Raw genomic sequence first — 11,428 nt, forward strand, 5'->3', positions numbered from 1 at the left:
CACACTCAACGCATCACTGTAGAAATCAGAGGGAAGCCCGACGGTTGTGGTAATAACCTGTTGATGGTCATAAGTCACAAACCTTGATCATTGTGATTGAACTTACATCGCAAATTATGTGCCAGCACATCGGTGAAGTTGTACAGAACTATGCGGGAGACTAGAATAAAATGTAGATGGCTCATGTTCCTGAGACAACGCCATCTAGCGTCAGAAGCTCAGCGAGTAACAGTGAATTTACCGCAGTGAGACCTGTTTTACATTTCTTCCCCATTTAAGAAACCTTTCATCAAATACCAATTAAAAGTAGTTTTTTTAATACATCAACGTTATAATAAAAATTGGTGCTGAATAAACAATTCAAATCATCAGCCAAAACTGGACCATTTGATGACGCCGTCTTCCTGCGACCATAACGCTGTTCATAACATCAACAACATGGCTCTGTTCCCAGCTTTCGCAGAAGTCACGGCCACAAACCTGGATGAATCTTCCAAAGGTTATTATCAACATCTTTAACGTCATCTTCTTTGCTGTGGAAATCGTTTCCGTAAACAATGTGACTTCCAGAGCGACATTACCAAGCCTTTATAAAGTCCGGAACGTCAGCTCCCCTAACACGTTACACACCTGAGAGCTGAATGAGCAACATGTCGAACTTTATCGTTACTCAACACTAACTTACTTCTTGATCTTTTAATCGTATTATCTTTAATAATCTCGAAATGGGCTTGATATGGCACAAGAAAATGAGTCGTTACACAATTGGGAATGTACTGTCATGTGTAATGACGGAAAACTCCCCTAATTTAAAGAATTCTCACCTCATGCAGACAACAGCATAACCCCAATTTATTTCAGCGATCATTCAATATGTTCATACTGTAATAGTCAAGGTTTCCCAACTATAATCACAAATCAAAATTGCAGTCATATCACTAATATATCGGATACAGTTTAGCTATTGCAGTCATATTACTAATGTATCGGATACAGTTTAGCTATTAGCTAACTCGTTTATACAGTGTTGTATGTGTATTCTATCCTCTGACCATTTTCCTATTGTCCACATTGTCATATTATATTTAGACTGGTTGACAAATAAGAGCTTTCGAGCTGATGATGCATTGGCTCTCAACGAACGGGCTTTAAAGGCCAGCAGAAGTCAGAACCAAGATGATTCAAGGTAGGAAAACACACTTATTATCCAGTTGAGATCGAGTTCACTGTTATGTGCTTCTCAACCACATCTTTGGCAGCATGTTTTATGGTGATGAATAGATTAATCAGGGCACATAACAGGGCATGGCTTTAAGATCTGATACAACTGTAGAAGTTCATTATTTCAAATTATCTAACAGCTCTCACTTTTTTAACATAATTTCAATGCATTGTGATTGATAATCGACTGAATGAATGCTTATTATATTCCAATAAACAATAATAAATAAAGCATTAAGTAGCATGGTATGATTTTTAACTTTCCTTGTATTTTGAAAGGGAGGTGAGCTCTGAGGAGGAGGAGGAGGAGGAGGAGGAGGAGGAGGAGGAGAAGAAGAAGACGAGAGGGGAGGAGGATGACAAGCCTCCCAAAAAGAAGAAAAAGAAGAAGGAGAAGAAGAAAAAGAAGAAAAAACATAAGAAGAGGGACAGGAGCTCTTCAGTCAGTAGCGGGTCGGGCTCTGACACCGTTTATCCCAGTGACCTCAAGAGGGAGCAGGAGAGAGAAAGGTCTGGACACGCACACATGTGCACAGACACATATTACCAACATGCACCGTAGCAGCATGCAGGGAAGAGTGTGCTTTGCTGCATTCATGCATGACTGTTAGAAGTCCATGTATGTGCATAGTACCAACGTGTGTTATTCTGTTCCCCCAGGGAAAAGCCTGCTCCGCTGGCCAGTCGTTTCTCCTGGCTTGATGACGTGCGTTCCCCCACTGAGCGGCCGTTCTGCGTTGACAATAAACCAGATCAAGCTAACTGGACCTACAAGTCCCTGTACAGGGGGGACGTGGCCAGGTAAACTACCCCTCGGTTGTCTCACTCACTTGGTATTGTGAAGCTTCATAGCAATTGCATGTGAATGGCAATCACATGCAAAAAAATATGTTAATTGACGTCCCAGATTCAGTTTATAAATTCCAGTCCTTGAAAAACTCAGGATTTTATGGGTTTGGTCTAAGCCATGTGATCTTGAAGATGCCGTTAGGTCATCCGCTAGAAGTAACAAGCCTTTTGTTTCTTCCCATGGCTGTTGCCAACGTTATCTCAGGTAATCTAAGTCTCCTAACACAAAAATGTTGAAGAACAATAAAAAATAATAGCCTGTAGCCTTAGGTCATGTGTCCTCTACTTTCAATGAACCCAAACACCACCAACCTCACACTCCCCTTCTCTAACCCTTTCCTCCACGTTCCTGTCTTCCAGGTACAGACGGAAGGGCTCGTCCTCGCTGGGCCTGGACCCTCGCTTTCAGGCGATTTCTTGGGAGGAGTCGGAGCAAAGTGCCAAAAAAAAGAAGAAAGCTGACGTCAAGAGGAGAAGGGCGGACCGATACTTTTCAAAAGATAGTCAGGAGCTGCTGAGAGCCGAGCCCGCTTTGCCTTCGCTGCCCAGGATCGGAGCAGGCGATGAGCTGCCCCGAATGATCGACTTTATTACCCTGGCTGGTGAAGCAGGATTAAGCAGAGGAGAGACTGGTAGGATACACTTCATTTTGGATGTTTGGTCACATGCATTGGAATTGTAAACTAGTACAAAACAGGCCAACTTGGTATGGTTCAATTCTTAACTGATATTACATATGAAAAGCACTCAAGAGTAACCAAACAATAAAATCTAAGGGAAATGCGCAAACCGGTTTTATTAGAATTTGTTATAAGAAGAACGAGTCGGGTCAAATAGTGTCAGGTGATGCGCTAGCCAGGTCACCTGGTACTCATTTAACCAATCAGTAACCCTCACACTAACCTGTGTGTCCCACAATGGTTCTCGGGTGTTCGGGGACCAAAAGACGAGACAATCCTTGGCCCTCTTCAGGTTCTATAGACCTACATATTCTTCCCAATGTTATTCCCCGATCTCTAGCGGGTAGGGTGCTGACGTCGCCGGCGAACCCCCTGGGCGTGTACGACGCCGGCACGGCCCTGTGGGCCCAGGGGAAGGGGAAGCAGGAGGCCCCCGAGGACCAGAGCCAGGCCACGGCCCAGGACCAGAGGGTGGCCAGCCTGTCTGAGAAAACAGGGGATTACAACAGGCGCCTGAGGGAAGAACCAGGAGACACACAGCTATGGATGGAGTTCATACACTACCAGGTAAGGACCACTTCAAGTTTAATTTGACATTTGCATTACTCCTCACAATCCACAAAAATGGCAATAGGCAAATAAATAAAGAATGGATGGAGGTTTCAGGTAAAGGACTGATTTACGAGAGAGAGCTCAATACAGGCAAACTTATATTATGTCTGACCCTATAATTGTGATTTAAGACATTTGTTTTCTATTGAATTTCGTATAAAAGCGCCTGTCTCTCTGTGAGAGAATTTAGATTGTAGACGGCTCCAAACTCATTTTAGACCAATCAGGGAATCTTTACCCCGATTGGTTCAGGGAATTTCTTTCAATCACAGGTGCGGGAAATACAACACAAAAGTTGGACAAACTTATGAAGAGAGGGAGCAGAGAGGGAGTGTGCACATCGCTTTGATTGTTTAGTTTCAAAATCTTGCTCTTGTCTGCTCCTTTTCTCTCTCTCTCTCTCTCTCTCTCTCTCTCTCTCTCTCTCCCTCTCCCTCCCTCCCTCCCTCCCTCCCTCTCTCTCTCTCTCCCTCTCCCCCTCTCCCCCTCCCTCCTTCCCCAGGATGAGCAGAGCGCGACGGTGTTCGGCGGCGGGGGCGAGCCGGACTCGGCGGAGCACCGGCGGGCGTCGTACCGCGGCGTGGTGGAGAAGAAGCTGAGCGTGGCGGAGCGGGCCGTGGCCCTCAACCCGTCCTGCGTGGCGCTGCAGCTGGAGCGGCTGCGGCTCTGCAGGGAGCTGTGGGAGCCGGCCGCCCTGGCCAAGGAGTGGAAGAAACTGGTAGGAGGAGGGAGGGACCGGGGGGTCACCCCCCCCCCAGGGGGGAACCCTCTCGTCGGGCGCCTCAAGGGTGGGGTCCTCGAGAAGACGCACAGAAACACATGGAGAGAGAAGTGTGCTCTCACTGTCCCAACCTCCAGTCCAAACAACCTGATAGTAAACATAAAACAAAAAAAAATGATGATGATGATGCAAATAGTTAATAGTATGCATAATATATGCAAACTGAAATTAGCAGAAATTATTGTCTGGCCGATGGAAACAGACATTCAAGTTAATACATATAATAATGGACTTCAACAACAACACTGTTGAAAACAGCAATTATCAAATCATATAGCAGGTCTTTATCTTCCACGATCTGTAAGGCATATGTCTTTACATACATGCACATGTGTGTGTTCGTGTGTGCGTGGCTCTGAAGTGTCCGGTGCGACTGCTCCCCAGGTGTTCCTTCACCCCAACAGCCCCTCCTTGTGGCGGGAGTACCTGCTGTTCACCCAGAGTCACTTCAGCACCTTCACCGTGTCCAGGGTCAACGCGGCCTACGGGAAGTGTCTGAGCACGCTCAGTGCGGTGCAAGACGGCAGCATGGTGTCTCACCTGGCCATAGCAGGAACTGAGGAGGAGATGTTAGGTAATGTATCGGCCAAACGTTGAAGTGATTGTTAACAATCACTTCAACGTTTAAAAAATTAAATCTCCATAACATCACAGAGGGATATGTCCACTACACAATTACAGAATATCTTGAAAAACCTATATCCTGTGATAATGTTAAATATCCATAACATATCTTCGAGGGATGTATCCTTTATACATCTACTGAATATCTTGTCAAGAAGAAAAAAATATACATCAGTAATGTAGCTTCTAAACCCAGTCCTGGAAAGACTTGGGTGGTCACCTTCTCTTCAACAATTTCCATTCTGACTTAGTTTTCATTACAAATTGGTGACCAATGCACTCCTTACTATCTGTATAAAAATATAGTGCTTTCTTAATCATGGATAATAGATGGACATATTTTGTTCATACAGTGCATATCTGTATAGACATCTTCACATGTTGTGTCCATGTGTGTATCTATACTCAGTGTTTAAGAAGTGTGTGTGTGTTTCACCGGGCTCACTCTGTTCCGTCTCCCAGATCTGTTCATCCAGCAGTGTCACTTCCTGCGACAGTGTGGCCACTCTGAGAAGGCCGTGTCACTCTTCCAGGCTATGATGGACTTCACCTTCTTCAAGCCTGATACGGTTCGAGGACTGCCCACCAGGCAGCAGGTAGCCGTGCAGACACTCCTGCGCTCACATCGTGTTGAACCGTTGCGATTTATTTTTGCATGTTTTAAATGTTCAATGATTATTGCTGCCATCAATATTATTTAGGAGGTCTTGGGCCGGATGATTTCGATTTTTTTTCAACAATCTTTTTAAAATGGTGTCAAGACAAGAGTCTAACAGCAGTATTGGGGGCCTCCTTCTCTGTCTCCATGTGCCGCCCTGTGAAGGCCTCTGTCGTGATGTGCTGATGAGTGCGGTGTTTGCATGTACAGGTGGAGTTCTTTGAGCCGTTCTGGGACAGCGGGGAGGCCAGGATCGGTGAGGTGGGGGCCCGAGGGTGGAAGGCCTGGATGCTTCAACAGGAGAGAGGGGGCTGGCTCCAGCCCAGTGCAGGTACACAAGTACACGTACTAGCACACACACACACACACACACACACACACACACACACACACCTTCTAACACACACACACACTCACTAGCGCACACACACACACACGTACTAGCACACACACGCAATACTATATCTATGAACTACAGCTTTTGTTTTCTTGTGGTTATTTAGTAATGAAACTAAGAAAAAGTTTGAATTTATTAAATACAATTAAAAGAGTAAACCCGGTCCAAATCCATCTAAATATATTAGTGTGTTTGTGTTTGATCACATCTGTTTGTCTTCATGTGTCCGCTTTCTTCTTTTTCTTCAGAGGATGACGAAGACGAGGAAGAGGAGGAGGAGGAGCTAAAGGATCGGGACAGACCCAGATGGGAGCTCTGGCTGAATGTGGAGTCTTCCAGGGAGGCAACTCATTGGCTGCCCTGGAGGCCAGAAAAGGGCCAAACAGTGGAGGACTGTGAAGACCCAGACAGACAGGTTAGCGGGGCTGAACTTATGATGCATCATAAAAGATTTTATGTAAACGTTAAAAAAATAATCTAATGTTCAAATATTATTGTTCCCATATTGTTTTCTTTGAACACAAGTGATGTAGAAAATTGAATCGTCATTAAAACTGGCACTTATTCCACCTGCCGTTCAAAGAGTTACTCAGAAAGAGTAAAGACCACATTGTAATTGAATCCCCTCTCTCTCTCCTCGTCCCCATCCATACCTAGGTGTTGTTTGACGACATCGGGCCCTCGTTGATCCACCTGGCGTCCCCAGAGCTCCAGCGCCGTCTGCTCCTCTCCTTCCTGTCCTTCATGGGGATGCCTGTGGACTCTGTGCTCCTGGGCGCCCCCTGTCAGAGCAGCCTCCTGATGGAGGACCTCACTCTGCTCACACAGGGTACAACCAAGTCCCCTTGATTCTATTAAATCCAATGGAGGGTTGTTCTGGTGTCGCCCTAGTCACTAGCTAGCCTGGGTATACCCATGCTGCCTTGCGCGCGATTTCATTGCACTCTGCTAGGCAGCCTGGATTCTATGGATCCGAAATTTCGCCTGAGATAGGGAACCAATCACAGAACGGGGAGGGACGGCGAGACGTTGACGACGTCCATGCGACACACCCATCGTCTTCTTCCTCATCGAATTTCTGTCGCTCTACAAACGTCATCTGGTATAAATGATACGATTGGCTATGAGCTACGTACAGACTCATATGATAAGACATTCATGGCGCCCAATAAACGGCTCCGGGCAATCGTAAACCACGCCTCAAATACGAGAAAATGAATGTGTGGTTCCCAGACCTCATCTCAATGTGGATTGAGATGAGGTCTGCCGTTAGCCAGGCTAGTCGCTAGCTGTCACTCAAAGGATCAACATTTGTGGCCAAGGAGAAAGATGAGGAGTAATAGTGGGCTCATTGGAAAGAGAAAGATGGGGAGCTTACATGCAGTCACATCTTCACAAACAGGGACTCAATGGCTGCTATGGCACTGGCTTATTCATTCATTTGTTGTTCGCCTGTGTATTGGATGACAATAGCTAGATGGGTGTGCGTATGTGATTGTACGTACTTGTGTATGATACAGTATACAGCCTTCACCATAAATGGTGTAGGCAAAACATGAATGTTCATTAATATGTTGCATTGCACTCTTTGGACATTTCTGCAGTTATGACATTTTAGGACTAGACTATTGTGGCTGCCTGAGCAGTTTGTCATACACCAGATGATCAAACAAAACAAAACAACCAACTCTTCCCAATGTCCGTCTCCCCCAAGGCAATGACCCCCAGCGACCTCTGAGCGGCTACGACCTCCAGAACACGGGAGTCCACGCGGTGGGTCACATGACAACGCTGCAGGGGTCAAGGAAGTGGGCGGGGCTCGGGAAGCAAGGGGAAGAGTTCCTCACCAACGCCTTCCATTTGCTCCTCCCACAACTGGCCCCGCCCCACCGGGCGGCCCTGTCACTCTGCTGGATACGCTATGAGAAACTCAAGGTAGGGACGCCCAACCACCTGTTATCTCACTGTTATCGTCGCTGACATTTGCCTTGCGTGATTAGATGGAATCACCCTTGCTAACATGTGATATCATGTATCAGGCTTTGGGTTCTCAGTGTGGACTGGAGGAAATAATATGGCCAAAGAGGAAGTGAGGCACTTTTAAAATATTATTATGGTCCGATATTTTTTTTTGAGAAATATATAGTTTTGAGATGTGTGAAATAGAAAGGGGAATTGGCAGAAAAATGCCACGAAAGTCAAAATCATGGAGTTTAATAGTAAAACTAGGTCTGGGTTTGTGTGTGTGTGTGTGTGTGTGTGTGTGTGTGTGTGTGTGTGTGTGTGTGTGTGTGTGTGTGTGTGTGTGTGTGTGTGTGTGTGTGTGTGTGTGTGTGTGTGTGTGCCCTCCTGTCAGGTCCTGCGCTGTCTCTGCGGTGGCAGCAAGAAGCGCCTGCGCTCCCAGGGCAAGAGCAGCAAGCGCGTGGCCAAGCGGCTGCTCAAGGAGCCCGACAACCGCTCCGCCCTGGCGCTTTGGCGGGAGTACGGCCACCTCGAGTGGCTCCTGGGCAACGCCGACGACGCCCGCAAGGTGTTCTCGGCCGCCACCGCCATGGGAGGAGCCAAGGGGCTGGGCTGCCCCGCCCTCTGCGACCTCTGCCTGCTGTGGGCCCAGCTGGAGTGTGAGGAGGGCGCCGGGGAGGGGAGGAAGGGCGGCCCCGGGGACGCGACCTCCGCCCCGGCCGTGGGCGTCCTCACCCGGCTGGCGGAGGGGGCCGCCTCCGCCCCCGGGGCCGCGGCGCCCACCCCAGTGGCGGTGCTGAAGGCCAGGAGGACTTATGAGCAGGCCCTGACGGACCGTCTGGCTGCCCTGGAGAAGGACCTCCGCAAGTGGGGCGAGGGCAAGAAAGGTGGGTCTCTGACAGCCATCCCTTTATGCTGGAACAAGAACAAAGTTGTTATGGACGTTGTTCCAATTTGTTATCAAAGAGGATAATCAGGAGATGGCAGAATACCGATTTCTTTATGTTCTGATGTTTTTATATTTTGATTTATTCTAGGAGACGGACCGAAGCTAAGAGGCCTGGTGGGCTGTTACGCCTTGTACCAGCATCTGACGGTCGGCGTGCAGGCGACCAACGCGGTGTACGGCCAAGCTCGGGAGGGAACGGAGGGGCTCCACCGGGCGCTGACCCTGGCCTCTGATAACCACGCCGGCGCCAGCGGGGGTCCGGGCGCCGCCGGCACAGAGGCCGGCAGACTCTGCGCCCAGAGGCTGGCGTTTGAGTGCGAGGCGTTGGCCGTTCAGCACGCGGCGCTGCTCAGATACCACCTCAGCACCAGCGTGTTTCCCCTGGCCACGCTGAGACACGCCCTCACCTCCTCGCTCTCCGCCTGGCCCCAGTGCGCCCCCCTCTGGACCGTTTACTTACAGGTACCGTCGGGCCGGGAACTCTTGTCCAAGGGTTTGTTTCTCAAAAATGAGTGTAATATACTAATAACGGCACACTGTGTGTGTCCGTCTTCCAGGTGGAGAACCGGTATCACAGCGCAGGACGGGCCCGCCGCTTCTTTCACTCGGTGACCCGGGGACGCAAGGACATCGTGCCACGCCTCTTTGCTATTGTTGCCGAGCAACAAAGGAAGCAGCTGGTGGACGCGACCCAGCGGTAAGAGCAGCTGCTGTCCCCGTGTCACCTATCTGAGAGACTACTGTTTGGTAGGCATCGTTTATGTAGCATATAAGAGGAGCTGCCTCAGGTAGGGTCTAACCCTAACAAGATGTGGTACACACTATTGGGAACATCGAGACATCAGATCAGGAAGTAAAGAGAAAGAGGATGTTATTACGACTCTGTCATGGAGTACTAAATGGTATATTGAACATGTTCACCACCAAGTCACTAATCACATAAATGCTAAGTGTGATTAGTGACTTAAATGCTAAGTGACGATGAGTCACTTTTTTTTGTTAAATATGCTTCCTAGCTTTTCTAATGTCAAATACAGTGCTCCAATGTTCGGTGTTGGATAGTGGCTCCAATGGAAGGGGCTCAGACACAACAAGGTCGGAATAAAATGCTTTATGCCAGAAGCAATTTGGAATGATTGTGCTTGGAAGCTTAGTAAAATAGTGGGATTTAACTTAATGAAACAGGTTTCAATTAAATGTGTTGTTTCCTGCAAATAGATAATAATGTATTATAATAGTAAATAATTACTCTTAATTAATCTACCTCCACACCAGTTTAATTTCGATTTTCTTTGACCTGACATTTGAAGATTAGTATGTAAATAAATGAGCCTCTATCCATCGCCTAACAAGGCCACACAATGTTGAGTAAGCCGATGGACAACTCTTAAAAGCCCTTGCAAAAATGCAGCATCATGAATGTTCCCAACTGGGTGTGAATGTTATACTAATTATTTATCTTCCAACTGTCTGCCTGTAGGTTTGAATCTCATGATGGCGCTCTACCCATCTTGCCGGAAAATGGCCTTGGCAACCGTATCCGGGGCCTGTTTGGAAACGCCCTTCTTAGTGAGATGGGTGCCCACTGTCCTCTACTCTGGCGGATGTATATGCACTTCCTGGTGAGGCAGGAGGCCGTTGAAACCAACAAAATGTGTACTATTGGCGGCATGTGACTCAGGAGGTAGAGCGGGTTGACTGGTAACCGGAAGGTTGCTAATTCAACCCCCGGCTCCTCCTGAGTGTTAGAATATCAATCAAAACATACCAGTAACAATCAAATGACTGAGAACTAAAAGATGGTTGATGACTTCAAATGTACTGCTATTTGTTACGGAACCCATTTCTAGTCTAGTCTAGGGGGGACATGGTGTATGATGATGTGCATAGGCCTAAATGTACATGTTTCTAATGTATGCTTGCAGGTATCGGAGGGTAAGCTGGACAATGCCAAAGCGATCTTCTACAAGGCCTTGCAGAACGTTCCCTGGTCTAAGGTGACACACACGCACACGCACACCATACTATGTTAACAGATTATAGACGCTCCCTACATTTTCAGCTCTCTATATTTGTGTGCGACTATTGACTTCAATTTGTGTCTTATCTTTGGCTGTTTTGTATTTACATACATACAGTATGAGTGCTGCTTTGTGTCTAAGTGTAGCCCACATGTTTGCTGCCGTGTATGGCATGCATATACATGCATTTACATATTGTGTGAGGGCATTCAGACGTTCTTGCTCATTAGTGTGTTTGCATTGTGACCAGGGTTTGTACATGGACGCAGTGCAGCTATTCCCCGGACACCTCCAGGAGTTTGTGGACCTCATGACGGAGAAGGAACTGCGTCTCAGACTGCCCCTAGAGGAGTTGGATATACTACTTGAAGATTGAATGAACAAGCAGACATTCATGTGAACAAAATGTTATTCATTCTTAGCCTAAAAATAATTTGATGAGAGAGGTTTTTTTCATGTATATAGGTACATCAAATATACTTTTTGAGAATTGGAATAAAAAGTGTTTTTTAGAACTGGTGTTTTTTTTTTGTATATTCGTTCTGTTAAACCAGGTATGTATGGACAAAATAAGCATACAGTACTTAAATTTAATGTTAGATCGTCTAGATGAAATAAACATAACATTAAGAAAGAACCTCAAATAAAAGCATCAATAATAAAACCCACCACGA

General features: G+C 47.0%; 1 protein-coding gene across 2 annotated transcripts; it reads left to right on the top strand.

Annotated features, from left to right (window-relative positions):
- The first annotated feature begins 352 nt into the window (after positions 1 to 352).
- Positions 353 to 11,264, top strand: nrde2 (NRDE-2, necessary for RNA interference, domain containing). 2 transcript variants are annotated; one of them, XM_060051867.1, is made up of 20 exons: positions 353 to 499; positions 1,090 to 1,186; positions 1,501 to 1,523; positions 1,554 to 1,731; positions 1,882 to 2,022; positions 2,431 to 2,702; positions 3,091 to 3,317; positions 3,865 to 4,080; positions 4,528 to 4,717; positions 5,230 to 5,363; positions 5,636 to 5,756; positions 6,071 to 6,237; positions 6,480 to 6,651; positions 7,537 to 7,757; positions 8,179 to 8,671; positions 8,822 to 9,195; positions 9,291 to 9,430; positions 10,214 to 10,355; positions 10,659 to 10,730; positions 11,005 to 11,264. In XM_060051867.1, exons 1-20 carry the CDS (start codon positions 391 to 393, stop codon positions 11,128 to 11,130), a joined length of 3,615 nt encoding a protein of 1,204 aa, XP_059907850.1. In that variant the 5' UTR covers positions 353 to 390; the 3' UTR covers positions 11,131 to 11,264. The 2 variants fall into 2 exon arrangements, with proteins under 2 accessions (XP_059907850.1, XP_059907849.1); XM_060051866.1 differs by having other exon boundaries at positions 1,501 to 1,731.
- The last annotated feature ends 164 nt before the right edge of the window (positions 11,265 to 11,428 follow it).

Source organism: Gadus macrocephalus, chromosome 5, assembly GCF_031168955.1.
Source record: "Gadus macrocephalus chromosome 5, ASM3116895v1".
Lineage (NCBI taxonomy): Eukaryota > Metazoa > Chordata > Actinopteri > Gadiformes > Gadidae > Gadus > Gadus macrocephalus.

Coding starts and splice junctions, on each gene's coding strand:
- nrde2 (XM_060051866.1), top strand. CDS start 391: ATGACGCCGTCTTCCTGCGACCATAACGCTGTTCATAACATCAACAAC. Junction 1,732..1,881: donor AGGGAGCAGGAGAGAGAAAG/GTCTGGACACGC, acceptor CTGTTCCCCCAG/GGAAAAGCCTGCTCCGCTGG. Junction 2,703..3,090: donor ATTAAGCAGAGGAGAGACTG/GTAGGATACACT, acceptor CCCGATCTCTAG/CGGGTAGGGTGCTGACGTCG.